We start from the raw sequence: 17,332 nt of genomic DNA on the forward strand, positions 1-17,332 counted from the left end.
CCCCATCCTGCTCTTTATTATCTTTCCCATGCAGATCTAACATCTGATATAAATCGCTTATTTGTATATTTAACGTCTGTCTCCCCCAGCTAGAATGTAAGTTCCAGGAAGGCAGGGCTCTTTGTTTTGTTCAAGGATGTATTTCAAAGCCTTGAATCATGCCTGATAAGATGTAAATCTTCTTAACAATGTTGGTAAATTGATTCATGTACAAATTAATTAACCAGTGAAAATGAATTAAGAGGGTGATCTGGAAAGTCTTCTCTGATGAGGTGACTAAATAGAAAAGGCTGGCATTTGAAAATCAAAACTTAAGAAAATTGTTAACATTCAGTTGGTAGACATTAGGTAGCCTTAAAAATGATATTTAAGTTATATTTATCAGGATGACAAAATAGTATAAAAACTACTCATAACGTATGGTTGAGTGAAATACACAAGAAGCAAAAATATGTGTATATTATTATTACAACCATGTAAGAAAAAAATCTTTGGAAGACATGCTAAGAAGAAATACACTAAAAGTCATCAGTATATGCTAAAGTAATTATTGATGATTTCTTTTGTCATTTTTTTTATTTAAAACATTTTCTATAATGTGATATGTTATATTTGATATAAAAACAAACTTAACTTTTAAAAAGTTAATCTACATAATGCTACCTCTCATTCCTGGTATTATAACAGTCTTTTCTTTTTTTGTTGTTTATATTTTACACTGAGACATTGACCTTAACAATGTCAGTAACCTCTGACAACCTCAGGGACCCAGAGTTGAAAAGAGCACGCTTGGACTGCATGCTCTATATTTATAGAAGACAAAAGCGTCGGAAAGGAGGTTGACTCATTCTCATGCCTTCTGTAACTAGCATCATACCTATCTTGAGTTTATCTCCTAGTAGTTTGTCTCCAGGGTAAGGAAATCCTATCGGTTGAACATGTCCCTCAAGAGAGCACAATGCATGAGTGATTATAAATAGAATATAACATCGGAAAGAGAAAATTGCCCAAGATTGTTTTATCTTAAGTGTTTCCTTTACTTTGATGATCGAAGGAAGATAGTTGAAGATTAGCAACGTGTATCAAAAGCCAAAGTATGTATGGGATGTGTTATTCCATTTACTCCTCAGAATAATTCACCGAGACAGGAATTATATTACCAAATTTTAGATGAGAAAACGAGGAATATAAGTAATGCCCAGGGTTATACAGCCAGATGAGTAGTGAAATCATGATTCAAATTAGATTCAAACTGATTGTAAACCACTCTCAAAAGTAATATATGGGGGCCAAAAATATTGAATATTTCTTGGTAGATCCCCTTCTCAATAGCACTTCTGGGTCCCTTAAATGTATTAAGTATTTAGCAATGGTTTTTGTTTGCAAAAGACACCAACTGCATTTTTATTAACATGGTTCCAGTTTCCAAATCTGAAGCAATGTCAGCCTAGACAAGTATTAATATTATCCTGAAGACTTTCACAGGATTTAATTGCCAGGGTCTGTGAGGGAAGGGTTCACAGTGGGTGAGGGGGTACCACATTGGAATAGATGCCTTTGCAGAGAGTAGGGAACAGCTCCCCTTGTCTGAGTCTCTGCATCCTCATAAGAAGCCACATCAGGAACTGGTTCTTCGCTCAGCGAGCCCAGGCAGGGAGCAGAAGCCTAGTTGGAGCCTAAGGCTGAAACAGGAACTCTGCATCCGATCCGTTTCAGTGGGCCAGATGACCAGGTTACGCTCTGTCCATTGAATCAGATAACTACTTAGTAAGCTGTCCTTAACTAAACTAGTAGCTGACAAACCAGTCTTTGAAATCAGTAATTTAATATTCATAGGTATATTTTTATGTATATACTATGTTCATATAAAGACTAAAATATATTAGCTCTAGTTTAAAAACAACTTAAACATCCCAGTCAGAAAGAAGAGTGCATCGATTTTTCCCCTGGATCTGATTTCTTAGCTAAATGGAAGCTAAATAAAGTAATATATTATGATGTATGTGAAGTGACATACGTAGCATCTACTGATACTACGTCTCAATGGATTTCACAGGAGAAAAAAGAAGTCATAAGTTTCATCTCTTCCCTAAGTGCCTGCTCTAGAGACCACACAATTCCCTTTAAACTCAATAGTTTTAACGACCTGCTAAAACTGGCAGACATAGCGTTACCAGTAAGCTGGAAAAAGAGGAAACCCCAGCGCAGCCATCAGCCGCCCTCATTTCTCTGCAGTCAGCCCCTTCGTATCCCTGATAACAATGACAGGAAAATTTCTCCGCCATCACTGCCAGGTCCATATCCGATGCTTTTCCTTTCACATCAATTTCTCCGTCCTCAGAGGCCTCTATGTGGTAATTTGCAGGGTTCAAGTGGAGGTAATCCGGAGCTTTCCACACCTTCCTTACGCATCTCCCGTTATTCCTACAGAGGTGATGGCTGCAAGTCTCGGCAGCTTTGGTCACGTTGACTATGTAGCTCCCCAAATCGCCACTCACAAACTGCTTCACCTTTGTACAGTTGCCCTAGAAATGTAGAAACAAATGACTTTTAGTGTTGTTGTTTTTTATCTTGTACTGATAGGGGTAGAGCATCTGGGCCAGCAGAACAGCTCTTTGGACTTGATTGGAACCTAAGAGCTTAGTTCTCAGGCTCACCCACTATAGCACAGGGGACCAGATCAGAAAGGGTGACAGGTTGAAGGGACTGGAGATAGAGACTATGTCACAGTAGGGCTAAGCAACCGAACTGGAATGGGCCCCAGGGTCTGCATATGGAACCCTGCCTTCTTCCAATTTACATCTTTTCTTTCTTTCCTCCTCCTCGTTCCCAAATTAATGATTGTGAAAAAAAGAGCAACAGACTCAAGTTAAAAATCATGCCAGAGCTGTCTTTCAGCCACCTTTCAGGTCTGTGGTAACTTTCGTGGTCGTGTTAAAACCTGAATCATCATATTCTACCCATTTGTGTTGACATGTAGCCTTCTGGATTTTCTTGTTAATTAGGCTCAAATAACAACCGCCCCAAGTTCTAGCCTTCTGTACACAATTCAAACAAAAGAAAGCCCGGAAGACTGATGAGGTCATTTGTGTGTGTGTGTGTGTGTGTGTGTGTGTACTATTACACGTTTGCCACCTGGCTGGTATAGTCAGCTTCCGGGTGAAACAATGCTCATGAGCCCCATGGACTGGAGGAGAAATATTAACCTGGAGAGTCAGGAACTGATCCTCTCCGTTTCTGCCTAATTCTCCTATGTGGACAGAGGAGACTTTTAACCTTTTATTGTCACAAATAGTTTCACAAACAATATCTCAGTAGCAAGAAGTCGAGGCTATGAAATTCTAAGAATATCAGATCATCATGAACTTGTAAAATCTTCGATTTAACAAAAGTGTTGAGGATGCAAGTATTATAATTCAAGGCAAAATATCTTATACTATAGAGATATAAACAAACAACATCTGTAGATACAAAAGAGAGTATGATTAATGTGGATTGGGGAAAAATAAGAAGTCTTCTTGGAGTAAATAATATCTAAGTGGAAGAAATGTGAAGAGATATACAAATCCTATTTTAAATGCTATTAATTTTCAACCAATTTCTTCATAGAGGAAAAATAAACTCAATGTGATTAAAAAGTTACCATCTATTTCTACTTCTCAAAATAGGATATAACACATATTTATGTAGTGGTTAAATGCGAGGACTCCAGAGTAAAACTGTGGTTAATGTAATGCCAGCTCCATAACTAACTAGCCTAACCAGCTGCTATGCTGGTTAGATTTCCTCTTTTCCTTCCTCATTTGTAAATGAAGATGATAGTCCCTACCTCACATGAGTTACTGTGAGTTGTAAGTGAGCAAATCAAAACAAAAAAAGCACTAAGCACAATTCTGAATAATAAATATTTAGCAAATGTCAGTATTATTATTACTATCTCAACAAAAGTTAATAGTTTATTGCACTTCTGTGTATCAGGCACTGTAACCTTTTTTTCTAAAACTGGTTTACTGTGGAAGCCATGAGAGCTCTGATTAGAGTGAGATCTATAGGAAAACAGAGTAAATACTTTAAACAATATTAACTCTACCTTTGAGGTACTGTCTTACCTCAGATGAAGTTAAATTCATGTCTCCCCAAATAACAATGCCTGCAGCTCCCAAGGCAGCACTTTCTCCAATGGTACTGATTAGATCTTCCTACATTGAAGAGAGTAGGTTCATTATTTATTTAAATAAAAAAAAAACAGACAAAAACAGAAATTAGGATTAAAGGCTGAGTTCAATATAACATGATGAAACTATTTTCTGCTTTCTTAAAGTAACACAAATATTGGTTGAACCAAGGCTAAAAATCACACTCTATAATCATGTGGAAAAACATTAAATATTTTTAAAGAAAAACTTTGATTTTGCCAAACAGGATATTATTTTAAAGACAGACTGTAAATAGCCACTGAAAGTTGTTAAATTGAAGTTGGCTAGGGTCATATACACACAAACCAGTTATATGTATATGACCCAGAATCCAAAAGTTTTTCTTCTCCAAATGTGAGTCATGGCTCTCATTCTACTTAGCTAAGTTCCATTTCCAGCTTGCCACACTCCCCTGAACTTCACCTCTGTAGTGACTAGGAAGCTTTTGTGTCATTTGGATTCCAAGGCCAGGCAAAGTAACAGTGATAAGGACATTCTGGCTCTAATTTGGTACAGCCCTTGTATTTGACCCCTGAAATTATTTGTGTTTAATTTCAAAGTATTTACTTTCTCAAAAAATGTTATTTTATTAGTTTCAAGTATACAGTACATTGGTTAGACATTTATATAGTTTAGTCTCTGGCTCTCCACCTAGCCATTACATTAATGCTGACTGCATTCCCTACGCCGTGCTCCCCATCCTCGTGACCATCTATCAACTACTAATTTGTACTTTAACCTTTCACCCCATTCTCCCAGCCCCATAACACCCCCCTCCCATCTGGCCATTCCAGATTGTCCTCTATATTTATTTAAAGGTCCAGTCACAGCAAGGCAATCGAAATTTTTGTCAATATGGTCCAGGTAGAGGAAAACTGAATTTCATCTGAAAGAATTTACTTTTGTAACCCTAAAAGATTATCGCTTTAGTGTTTAAAGGCCGTTTCAAAGAGAAATTAAAAGTTGAATGTATGCAGTTGGTTTCCTAAATTAAGTTTCTACAATAGATTTCATAAGTAAGTTTGTTAAATTGTAATAGATTCCCCCAACATTTAGGATACTAAGCATTCGTTCACCTTTTACTCCAAGGATGAACTTCCATCAGTTAAATACTGGAAAATGTAATTGGGTGATTTGGTGACAAATAAAAGCAGAACTTTAAACTATGTTTTACCTCGGGCATTTTATATTAATATCAATACTTGAGCGATATCATCTCTTTATCTGATATTTTTATAGTCCACTCAAATTAAAGATTTTGCAACCTCGGTTTTTAAAGTTTTTTCCCCCTCTTGGGTAATTCTCTGAAAATTTTCAAAAAGGGAAGAGATTTGTTTTAAACTAATTTCCCTTTCCAGCTCACATCCATTCCCATGATCGTAGCGTCTGCTGAATAGGTCAGAGCTAACAAGATAGGAAGGGGGTTTTTGTGAGACTCAAATGAGATAGTGGAAGTGAACAGGTTTCGAAAATTATCCACGCTATGATGAATATGGGGCAGAGGAGGAGCCAGCCATGCAGTGCCCAGAATGAGGCCTCTGCTGGGTCTATGTCCGTCACTTCTTTTGGCAAAGACGTAAGAAAGCAGAGCTTCTCCTTCCACTCACTTAGAAACTTCTCCGAATTCAGCAAAGCTTTGGGGCTGAAGTCTCCCAATGGCTTTCTGTGAATTCCTATTAAGTGTATGTTACGGCTTTTTCATCTGTGTCACAGTTCTTGGATACTGTTTGTTTTTGTTTTTGTTTTTTTCAGTATTTGTTTTCTTTGTTTTGCTGTTCAGTTTTGGAGGTTTCTATCAAGATATCCTGAAGTTCAAAGATTCTTTCCTCAGCCATGTCCAATCTACTAATAAGCTCATCAAAGATATTTATTTCTGTTACAGTGTTTTTGACCTCTAAAATGTCTGTCTGGTTTTTTTCTTAGAATTTCCATCTCTCTGCTTACATTGTCCATCTATTCTTGCATGCCGTCTGCTTTATGTGCTAGGGCCCTTGGCATATTAATCATAGTTGTTTTAAATCCTTGTCCAATAATTCCAAAGTCCCTGAGATACCTGAGTTTGGTTCTGAGGCTTCCTCTGTCTCTTCAGATTGTGCTTTTCCTTTTTAGTATGTCTTGGAATTTTTTTCTTGATAAGTAAACATGATTTATTTTTTCTTGATTGGCAGACAGCTCATACAGGGTAAAAAGAACTGCTATAAATAGGCCTTTAGTAATGAACTAGCAAGGTGTGAGGGGAGAGGAAAGGTTTTATAGTCCTATAATTCGGTTTCAGTCTTTTAGTGAGACTTTGCCCCTGGACTGAGAACTTCATAAATGCTTCTCAGTTGTTTTTTTTCCCCTCTTAGCAGGGAAAGGCTGGGTAATACCTCACTGAGTAGTACCTTTGCCTTTTTTGGTCCCCAAAACATAGCTGCTCTGTGATTCATTCAGTACCCTGCTCTCAGCTAGGTACAGAAATTCGCATTAACATCTTTTACTGACTCCTTTTCTCCAGTCAGCTTGTGCATGAAGACTTGCCATTTTTGAATAAGTCCCAATAAAACTCTGAAAATGACATTAAAGGACACAGAGAAGAAATGAACACTGCCTCTTGATATCAACCTCAGAACGTGTTCCTTTCACCACAAACATCTGTAGCTTCCTTACTTAATATGGATCAATAACCTATAAATACAAACTGTAAATACTGTGCCTCCTTCCCCCTCTGATGACAATGCCTTAATCCAAAGGAGTTCATGGGAGAGTTCCAGTTTCCAGGATATCGTGGAAGCTTGGAAGTTGCCACTCCATCTTCACAAATAAAAAGCTAAACAAACTGAAAAACCAACTCTTCTTAGATTCATAATTGAGGAGAAATAAAGAAAAAGCCCAGAAAGTAATAGCCAACAAATCTTTCAGGTCTAAGGCTGCCTTGCCCCACCTATGATCCTCAGCTCAAACTAAGGTTTTGGAGGTAGAGGGTGGGGACGCCCAGAGGACTTTCTTTACACTTGGGTTTCATTCAGTCTCTGGTACTCTACCACAGTGCCTGTAAGTAAGGTGCCCACGGTGGGAAGCTGGAACATCGCTAACGAGCTCCCTTTTGTGTGTTACCAAGAGGGAGTATTAATTCATTACAGGTAAAAAAAAAAAAAAAAAAAAAAAAATCTTTTAAATCTACATCAAGAAAACTCCTTCGTTAATTTTTCAACATAGCATCAGGTTATTTCTAGGTCGAATTTATATGTTAGTAGTGTAGGAAATCTTTTGTGTGAAATGAGGTGTTACTACCTCCATATCACCCCCCCCCACCCCCTCAACCTATGGCTGCTGACAAGAGATTCTATTCTTAGATATTCCCTTTCAAGTTTAAGGCTTTGATACCTGTTAAAATGTGATAGCTTTACTACTTGTGTTTCTGTAGTGTTTCAAATTTTCATATGTATTTTCTCATTTGAATTTCATAATACTTCTGCTAGGTAGGTAAGAAAGATAATACTGTCCCATTTGTAGATTAAGACAACGAGGCATTGAGGTCTGGAGATGTTAAGACATTTGCTACTTATTGATAAATCCTTTTTCTAATCCTGACTCTAAAATGTGGAAATCTTTGGAAAGATTGGGAATGGAAGCCATTACTAGTCAATTATGAGTTAGTATAAATGAATATCAGGTTTTTAAAACTTTGTGGGCAGATTTTTAGGAAAGATAGAGTAAGCTGCTGAGTAAACTAATGTCTTAAAACATTTGGAAACATCTTGCCATTCAGAAAGTTTTCAAAATGATACAGAATTATAACCTTGGGACTGTCAAAGAAAACTGTTTCTAGATGAGACCCCAACTGTTGCTTCTTCTTAGAGAGAATTGATGCATTTCTGAGGAAGTAGCTTACCCTAGGTTTGAAGAATGTGCAGAATGTACTAGTATGCTAAAGTAATCTTATCGAAGTGAACACTTTGTCTCTTAAAGTTCATTTCTTCCAAAAGTAAATTTATTATCACTAAAAAAAGAAACATGTTTGAGCCAAATATAAAAAAAGGAAAATAAGTTTCATAGAAGATGATATTTAACTCTTCATTCCAGAATCAAGACTATTTTGTAAAGATTTAGATAACTTTTTTGTACTTTCCAGATAGTGCTGATGTCCTATCATTCTCAATCATTTGTTCCTGATTTTTCTAGGTAATACAAATATCAGCTCACAATAGAGATTTTCTTTTCCTTACTCATCTCATTAACAGTACCAAAGTCATAGAATTTACTAAACCCTGATACGTTTGTGCCATTTCTCCCTCTGAGGAGTAAGTTGTACTCCTTATGTGCTCCACAGATACTTATCCATTTTGGTAGAGTCCTCACCTGAGTGTTTCCTGAGCCTCTGCCCCTGGATTCCTGACACCAAGAACATCTATATACATTTATGTGCTGAATACATACTGGAGAATTGAAACTTGTAGTGGTGGAGAAAGAAGAAATGTGACAAACCCATAGTATCCAGTAATATCTTAAAACACCATTGTATCGTAAATGAGAAGGCCTGAACAAGTCTCAAGTCTTCTCAACATAGAAAGTTTACGCATAATTACCCAAATCCAAAGATTAGAGTAGCATCTGCTTTTAAGTTTTCATCTTTAGAAGTTGCCATTTACTGGAGTACCGAAGGGAAAATAAGGGAGGGAAGTTTGGGTTGACAGTTCATCTATTTTAAAAGTTACTCTCATGGTTTGTGTGAAGTCTTTGGCTACATATATGACTTAAGTAAAATAAACAGAATAAAACTTCTATTTGTAAGTTTTAACTAGGGTTACAAAACCACTAACTAGTGATGAATTTATTATTAAATTTAGAAACTTGTACCACTCTTACCAATTTTCCATTAGTTGTGGTCATAGAGTTATGAATACACCAGATGGCTAAATCTATAGATTCACCCACCTACTTTTAGCAGGCTTGCCACTCCTTTATGCCTTTAATTAAAAAAAAAATAATAATAATAATAATTAAGGTTAAAAAACCCCCACAGAACATAAACCTTAGTGTCTTAGCCATTTCTAAGTGTACAGTTCAGTAATGTTAAGTATATTCACATATATGCCTCTCTTATACTTCTTATCAGAGCTGGTATTATACAGTATAAAAGAAAACATCTTTGTTTTTTCTTTTGACATTTTAGATGGTGAAGTCAGGAGGAGGAATGCCTTTAAATCCACTTCCACGTGTGTGAGCAAAATATTCCATTTTCAGACATCCTCTCTAATCTTCCAACCTGTCCACTATCAACCATTTCAATAACCTTTCCGAAAGGCCAATTGTAAGGGAGCGCGACAAAGTTGGGGAACAGGAAGTAGTAGTAGTTACTGATATTGCACTTTTATCTCCTCTTTCCTTACTTCATTTCTTAGCATAGTAATAATAAGATAATCAAAATTCAGTTTGTACAAATGAATATCTCAGTGGATGACTAGTTAAAGGGAGAATTATGCTCCTTTCTAACATATCGCTAGTTAGGAATTCCTCAAAGAACACAATTAAAGTAATGTCTCTTTTAGAGATAGGGAGGAAATTCCTCTGTTGCTGACAAGGGATGTCTTACCTTAGAAAGGAAAAGTAAAGGTTCTTCTCTGTAGCCTAGCCTTGTGTAGACGAACACAGGCAGAGCGTAATCATGGGGTGTCATGGTGGCGATCCTCATGGATTCAAGCACCCGAAACTGCGCGAAGCGCAAAATGTTTTCGCTGTCTCGAAGAGGTTTCCCGACACCGACGGAAGGATATAAAGCAGCACTGCTGTTCCAGAGCCAAGAGAGCTCGTTGTTCCTCAAAACTTCCGCTTCTGGGCATGACCCAGTATAGTTTGGGGCATAAATATTATAATTGTGGCAATCGGGATATAAGTAATAACCCCAAAGGCCCTTGGGTCTGTTCTTAATTCCCAATTCGATGGTTTCCTTCATGAAAGCTTTTGCACTTTCCTCAAAGGTTGCTTTGGCTAAACATTCAACATCGGCAGCTGACACATTCGTTTGCATATCAGAAATAAGTTTTCTTGACTTCTGTCTGTAGACATCTTTCGTGTTCCAGTTCCGGTCCCACTGAGGTCGCCAATATTCCCAGTCTATAACAGCAAGTCCACTGAAATCTTTAGCAGGGATATAATAATTAATATCTTGGTCGGCTTTTTCTAGATGAACTTGCAAACTTATGTTCTGGGGGAGACCCCCATTAATGGGAACCCCCTGTGATGTGTACCATGGATAGTATCCTAATCTGTTGACATAAAATATAGTGACATTTTGCCCCCTGGCCTTGGCCAGTGGGCTTCCAATCATCTGAAACATTTTCAAATTCAGTCTTATATTATATTTTATCAAACACTGATCTGTTGGAGCATTCCAAGCAGCTATAAAAGGTTTTCTTTGATGAACTGGAAGTCGAGCAGGTTTTAGGGAAGAGATTGACTTCAAGGAGAGAAATATGAGCAGCCATGATGTGAGACATGTTGGCTGAACAACACAAAACCTTACTTGTCCTTGAGATAATCGTTTCATGATAAGACAAAAATCTTATCTTCAGCTTTAATGCACTTGGAAGACCTGTGGAGAGATTTAATTTTCCATTAGTGGTAATTTTGAGGGAAAAGACTCAACTATTAGATGAACATTATTATTATTGTTACATATTTATATTTTTAAAGCATATATTATTTAAAGGTCTTAAAGAGGCCTATAAGTAAATGAGATATAGAAACCACTGTACTAACCTAGTTCCTATTCGGGAGCAAGCAATGCAATTGACATTCGTAGAGATTCAGACCCTGTGTCCAGAATACAAAATGAATAAGATATGGTCCTTGCCCTCGATAAAGCTCATTACCAAATAAAGATGTAAAACAATAGCTACTATCTTTTTAGAAAACTCATCAAACCCTAGGCACTATGCTTAAGTACTTTGTAAATATTCATCTCATTTAATCCTGCAATAACTTCTTATTATTTTATTAAATAAGCTGAGATGTCCAGTCGCTTTTCCATCCTTCCTTACCGTCTAGGGTGCTGATATGTGACCATGGCCAGGCCAATTAGATGCATCCTATTCTAGATCTTGAATTGAAATTTGGGGACTCAAAGAGCCTGAAATGTGGTGGTGTCAGTGGTGACAAATCCCAGTGTTCAGGAGTGGCAGTGACTTCTGAGGCATCCAGAACCTGATATCTAAGGTGCCAATGTTAAGTGACAGCGTCATCCTCATGGGACAGCACTTGGCTGCTCAGGCCAGTGAGGTTTCATTTTGGTTGCTAATAACCAGAAACTCTGACTGACAGTGGTTCTTTACATGGAATCTGTGGTTCTGAGTACTGCCACCAGCAAAGCTGATCACCTGTTATGCTGCATGTTGTATATAATTATTATTTTTAACCACCAGGTGTCACCAGCCAAACCTCATAGCAGTTCTTGGGAGTAGGACACTGAGGTAAACAAAAAAAGTAAAATTTAAAATAGTTTACAAAACTTTATTCAAAGACATTTAAGAAGTCCTTAGTAAATGGCTATACACAAAACATCAGTTTTTAAGAGCTACAGAGGTAGCTATTTTCTTCACCCATTCATTGATGATGTGCTCTTCCACAATATAAAGGTGAACAGGGTGACACCACTTAGTAAGTAACATAAAATATATTACACTGAACATGTAAACGATGGTTTAAAGAGAACGGTATTTTTAAGGTAATATAATTTTATGAAAACAATAAGAATTGTGGTCCTGAAAACTGTCCTTTATATTTGAGATAGATATATATATCTATCTAGATATAGATAGATAGATAGATAGATAGATAGATAGATAGATAGATATAGATAGATATATATATATATAGTCTCAGGATAGAAAAAATGAATTTGCACATGCATTTATTAATAGGAAGAAGAAAAGCTTTTCTTTAAAGTTAAAATTCAGTTCATATTAGAGAACCCTATATGCGTGTACAAAAATATAAAAACCCTATTCTACTAGAATAGTTGCTGCTTTTGGTTTTATTCAGAACAGGGCTTTCCACTGATTATTGTTTCCCCTTCAGTCAGCCCCCTCATCACTGCCACAGAACGTTCTTATTAGTTTATTACAAAGTACCAAGTGATTCTCTCCTCCTGTCCTGGAACGTTATTATTCTCCTTTCTCTGGTTAATGGAAGGTGCACAGCTCCTGATAAAATATGCAGGTACTCAAAGAATACAGGCGAACTAAATAAGTAAAACTCAGTGCCTACGTCCTCTATTTGCTGGACATCTCAGGTTTCTACCTCCCACACAGGCAGGTCATGGGGCTGGCGCATCCTCTGCCACTCTCTTAATTAAACATCACTTGCTGGGAGGAGATCCCTTCATTTGGCACCTCTCAAACACTTGTTTTGGTCCCCACGCCCTACCCCACACCAGGCAATCATTAGTGTCTGCTTCTCCCACCCTCTTTCCTTCGCCAGGGAACCTCCTCAGGCCAGCCCTTTCCAAAATTGCCCTTTGCGTCAGTTTTCCTCTAGACTCCTTTCACCTGACTCACACCGTTAAAAGCCTCCCTCACTGAACTTTCCTTGTATCTTAACTAGATGTTATAGCCTAACAACTCGTGTAATTACCCACACTTAACCAGGGGCACCAACAGCAACCTTCCTCTTCTTTCTCCCTTGACCCTCATAATCTGCCCAGGAAGGTTGGCTTCTTTAAACGAATCTCTAATTGGTTGAATTTTAGGGAAATTTGGCAAGATTTTGAGGGAGGAGATGAGTGAGGAGTTTAACCTGGACTACTCCTCTAAATTGTATCACCCAATTTTATCTTCTTAGAAGTAGAGTTTGTTCTGAGAACAATTCATCATTAGGTACTAAATTTTATTAAAATTCTCATGTGATTATCAAAGAACACTGGTATCCCTCCATCTGAACAAATTTTAGTACTGCTGAATTATCTTAATTATACAAAACTGTTTCCTTTCCGGTCTTCTTAAAAATAAGCTTAACTTTTGTTAAGTATATAAAAATAACTGTTTCAGTGTAAATTGTGCTAATGGAGAATGTACTCTTCTGTGTGAAAGGCCACATTTTTTATGAAGCAAGAACATTTTGCATTTTAAGAAATATAATCTGAAAAAGAATATAATTGCCTTTATATGAGTATATACTTAGTCTTTGTCAAAAAGTATTACATCTCCTTTAAGACTTGAAGTTTCTTCTATAGTCATGCTGCCCTGAACATGCCCAATCTCATCTGATCTTGGAAGCTAAGCAAGGTCGGACCTGGTAAGTACTTGGATGGGAGACCACCTAGGAATACCAGGTGCTGTAGGCGTTAAAAAAAAAAAAAGAATTTCTTGCAGCCAAAATCAACAGCTTTCTTGCAGAAGCACACAAAGTCTTAGGACCACGTTTTAAACAAAATGTTCTCTCTGTAAACCTGTTTTTAACTAAGCTCCTTAAAATACCATTAAGTTGATTTAAATCTTTAGCTTTCTAATTTAAGTTTTTCAACTGTAAAGCAATCTAGTGATCTGAGATATTACTTAAGTCTTTTCAATGTCCGCAGTCAAGTCTATAACTTAAAATACTCAGTCTCCCAAAATATGACCCAAGCCATATTTTGAGCAGAAGAGCTGGAATAGTAGGCAGGGTTAGCAGACAAAAACTGGAAATGGAAGCTGAAACTGAATCCGAGGACTGGAATGTTGTTTGATTCTGTTCTCCGAATCCTAGAACTGAATGTCAAGAAACAAAATTGGAATGAAAAGGTAGGCACTTGGGATGCCAAAGACTGTGGCCAAATCACATTGTTTTGTTTCAGGTAAACATGACTTAATTTCAAATCCTCCCTCAGTCCTGATAGGAATGGCTTGGAAACGAGGTTGTCCCGGCTTTGCAGACAGCACCCATCTCTCTCTGTACATGCATACATATCTTAGCAAGGCACAAAATTTGAGCAAGCTGAAATGTGCAGGCACTGACTCCAAACATAGTAAATGTAGAAAGAGTAAAGAACTGTGGTGTATTCCTGGTGGAAACAGAAGATTGGAAATTTCTGTTTGAATTACAAATGCACAAATCCTCTCACCTAGAAATTCTGCTTCTGGGTCATTCACTGTAGTATTGCCTATAATTGCTAAGATTGGTAACAAATGTCCATCATTAAGGGAGTGGTTAAATGAACTGTGGACTTCTACTCATGGAATAGTATGCAGCTGTAACAAAGAATAAGGTTGCCTCTATATACTGACATGATATCCATGATATGGATATTCATCAGATACAATTTTTCTTTAAGGTATATATTTGTTTTATATATATATATGTCTGGACATATATATTTGTTTTATATATGTGTCTGTACATAGGCTTAAAAAATTTTAATCAAGGTATGTATAAAATGCTGACATTATTTTTCTGAGAAAGGAATATATACACATACCCATATATATGTGTGTGTGTGTGTATACATATATATTATATATACACATATACATAACACATATATATGTGTATATATACATATATATACACACATATACATATGTATATGCGATATGCAATTTGCATATTGAGGAATATCTCTCAAGAATTGATTACATTGCTTGCCTCCAGGAAGGAGAACTGGTGGCTGAGGGAGAAAAGTGGGTAGAAGTTGGGTAAGATTTCTTTGGGGGGCAAATTCTGTTGAGATTTTGTACTGTTAATATGGCAGCTATTCAAAATCATTACTTTAATTAAAAAGCTAATAAAGTTCTTTGGAAACATGAAAGAAGATGCAAATTGATTCTGACTATAAGGAATCAGGCATAACTTCCTAAGGAAAGTAATTTCTGAGTTGGATTTTATTACAAAGTCTTTTTTTATAATATCATTTGAGAAAATAGTATGCTTTTCTGCAATCTGTCAAGAAAAAGCCCTTTACAGACTATGAGAAGGATGGTTTTGGGGGAAGGGGAGTGTGTGTGTGTGTGTGTGTGTGTGTGTGTATGTGTGTTGTAGTTGAGGTAAACACCATCGGCCAGAGCTTTAAGTTACTACTCTAATTTAACACATGGATATTAAGAGCTAATTATAGGTTAATTATCTATGGTAAAGGAAAACTAACAGCGGTTAATGGTTTGGTAGATATTCAAAGGATGGTTTTGGGGGAAGGGGAGTGTGTGTGTATGTGTGTGTGTGTGTGTGTATGTGTGTTGTAGTTGAGGTAAACACCATCGGCCAGAGCTTTAAGTTACTACTCTAATTTAACACATGGATATTAAGAGCTAATTATAGGTTAATTATCTATGGTAAAGGAAAACTAACAGCGGTTAATGGTTTGGTAGATATTCAGTAGGAACACAGAAGACAAGCTTGAAGAAGAAATAGCCTAGTATTATTATGTACTACAAAATACAGTACACAACTGCAGTACATTATTTATTACAAATGGAAAACTATGCTATAGAGTAATCAGCCTTCTTTGATTATAAACACTGCCAAACTGTAGTTATGACAATGAAAGTATTTAGAGGGATTAAATATGAAAAGATACGTCAGTTGTTCTTTCTTATTTCCTTGACTATATATTAGTTTGGGTGATATATCCAACCTCATTTTAAATAACTCAGGAAGCTGGAGTTTACCTGTTCAACATCAGAACATTTTTTAATGGATTTTCTTAAGCACTTCGATTCCATTATATTTTATCAGTGAACTCTTTTAATAAAAATTTACTTCTGACCCTTTTAAAAAAATTCTTCAGTGTTTATGACATTATTTTCATTTCTTTTTATTCTTCCTCACACTTTACTCTTGTAAATCCTTTTTCAAATCTTATTGCTTTCTTTGAATTCTGTTCATTACTCTGTGTTGTGTTTATAATACAAACTCAGGGCAATTGAACAGAAGACAGTATAGAGCTAAGGTTAATCTTAGACTCCAGGGCCTGTTACCATTACCAGCACACTAGAAAAAGTCTCATCACATCTATTCAATTTTTATTTTTATTGTTTTACTTTGCCTTTCCATTATATCACAATACTGTGTCCTACCTGAAGTATTCCTGTCAACCTTCAATAAACTCAACTATAAACTGTCAAACCCATCAAAATTAGGTAATCTGAAAAGACTGTGGCACATGAAGAAAGTACGAGCTGGTAAAATTATGTTTGCATGTATTTTTCTACACTTTTTAGCTTTGGATCTGTAACAAACCTGACCAGCTATCGGGGCGACATGGCAGGCCTTACAGGTTCAGTGACCAAAAGTAACCATACAGAATGTTCTAATCGCAAATTCCTAACTGAGTAGGTCATGATGGGTAGTCACATCACAGGCCTATAACTTCCTTAGCAAGGATCAACTTTTACCTTAAGCGAGCCCTGTCCATTCTTGTGCAACTAGGATAACATCTTTGAAATGTCAGAGTAATTTTCTTTTCCTATTCCTCAAAGGCATAACCACCAGCACCAGAGCATAAGACCACAAGAGCATGAGACTATGGAACTCCTCATTGTTGTCTTGTTCCTCACATACCATCTATGTATTGTAAATGTTTATTATTAACTATCCTGAACCCGTCAATATAAAAGAAGTATGTGTTTCTTCATTTTGCTTTTTAACTATTCCCAAAGATGACCCTGCTTTGCTTTCTCCCGCCTCCTTAATCTACCACAATGGATTTTATGTAACCCTTCTTATGTATCCTCTTTTGATTCTAATGTATAAAATTAGCTAATTCTGATATATAAAAATGCCATTATCTGGAGCATTTTCTCAGTCCATTGGGATTTTGCTTCTGGGCATGTTCTCAAAATTTTGACTCAAATAAACTTCTATAAAACTTTCTATAGGCTGGACATCCTTTCACCAACAGATCTTGATTAGCTACATAGATATATCATATCTCCTCCTAAGCCTCTAGCCTGGATGAATAAGGAAGTTCTTGATGCTGCAACTGACTATGACAGTTTAGACTAAACTCCACCAAGTTTTAATAAGAAATATGTATTATAGTGCAACCAGGTGAATTATGCTTTGTTTTAAAAATACATATGTACATAATAAACTGTTGAAACACCAAATGTAGTAGCTAATTAATCAATAATTTGCGTGCATTTTAAAAATTAGAAAACTCATCCTCTACTATGGTTCCCCAGTTA

At 36.6% G+C, this 17,332-nt stretch overlaps 1 protein-coding gene and 1 pseudogene across 1 annotated transcript; one reads left to right on the plus strand and one right to left on the minus strand.

The window, feature by feature from the left end:
* Nucleotides 1-2,138: 2,138 nt before the first annotated feature.
* HYAL4 (hyaluronoglucosaminidase 4) lies at nt 2,139-10,725 on the minus strand. Its single transcript, XM_006910669.1, has 3 exons — nt 9,772-10,725; nt 4,110-4,199; nt 2,139-2,525 (listed from the first exon to the last, which is right to left on the minus strand). The coding sequence occupies exons 1-3, from the start codon at nt 10,723-10,725 to the stop codon at nt 2,139-2,141; spliced, it is 1,431 nt and encodes a 476-aa protein (XP_006910731.1).
* Nucleotides 10,726-13,399: 2,674 nt separating this feature from the next.
* LOC112478712 lies at nt 13,400-13,518 on the plus strand (annotated as a pseudogene).
* The last annotated feature ends 3,814 nt before the right edge of the window (nt 13,519-17,332 follow it).

This window comes from Pteropus alecto, unplaced genomic scaffold (assembly GCF_000325575.1).
Source record: "Pteropus alecto unplaced genomic scaffold, ASM32557v1 scaffold22, whole genome shotgun sequence".
Taxonomy (NCBI): Eukaryota; Metazoa; Chordata; class Mammalia; order Chiroptera; family Pteropodidae; genus Pteropus; species Pteropus alecto.

Bases quoted from the DNA above. Each gene is read 5' to 3' on its own strand.
- HYAL4 (XM_006910669.1), bottom strand. From the start codon at position 10,725: ATGAAACGATTATCTCAAGGACAAGTAAGGTTTTGTGTTGTTCAGCCA. The intron at 4,200-9,771 runs GTAAGACATCCC...TCTTCAATGTAG, and splicing joins CTTTACTTTTCCTTTCTAAG to GAAGATCTAATCAGTACCAT. The intron at 2,526-4,109 runs GTAAGACAGTAC...CTACATTTCTAG, and splicing joins TGAATTTAACTTCATCTGAG to GGCAACTGTACAAAGGTGAA.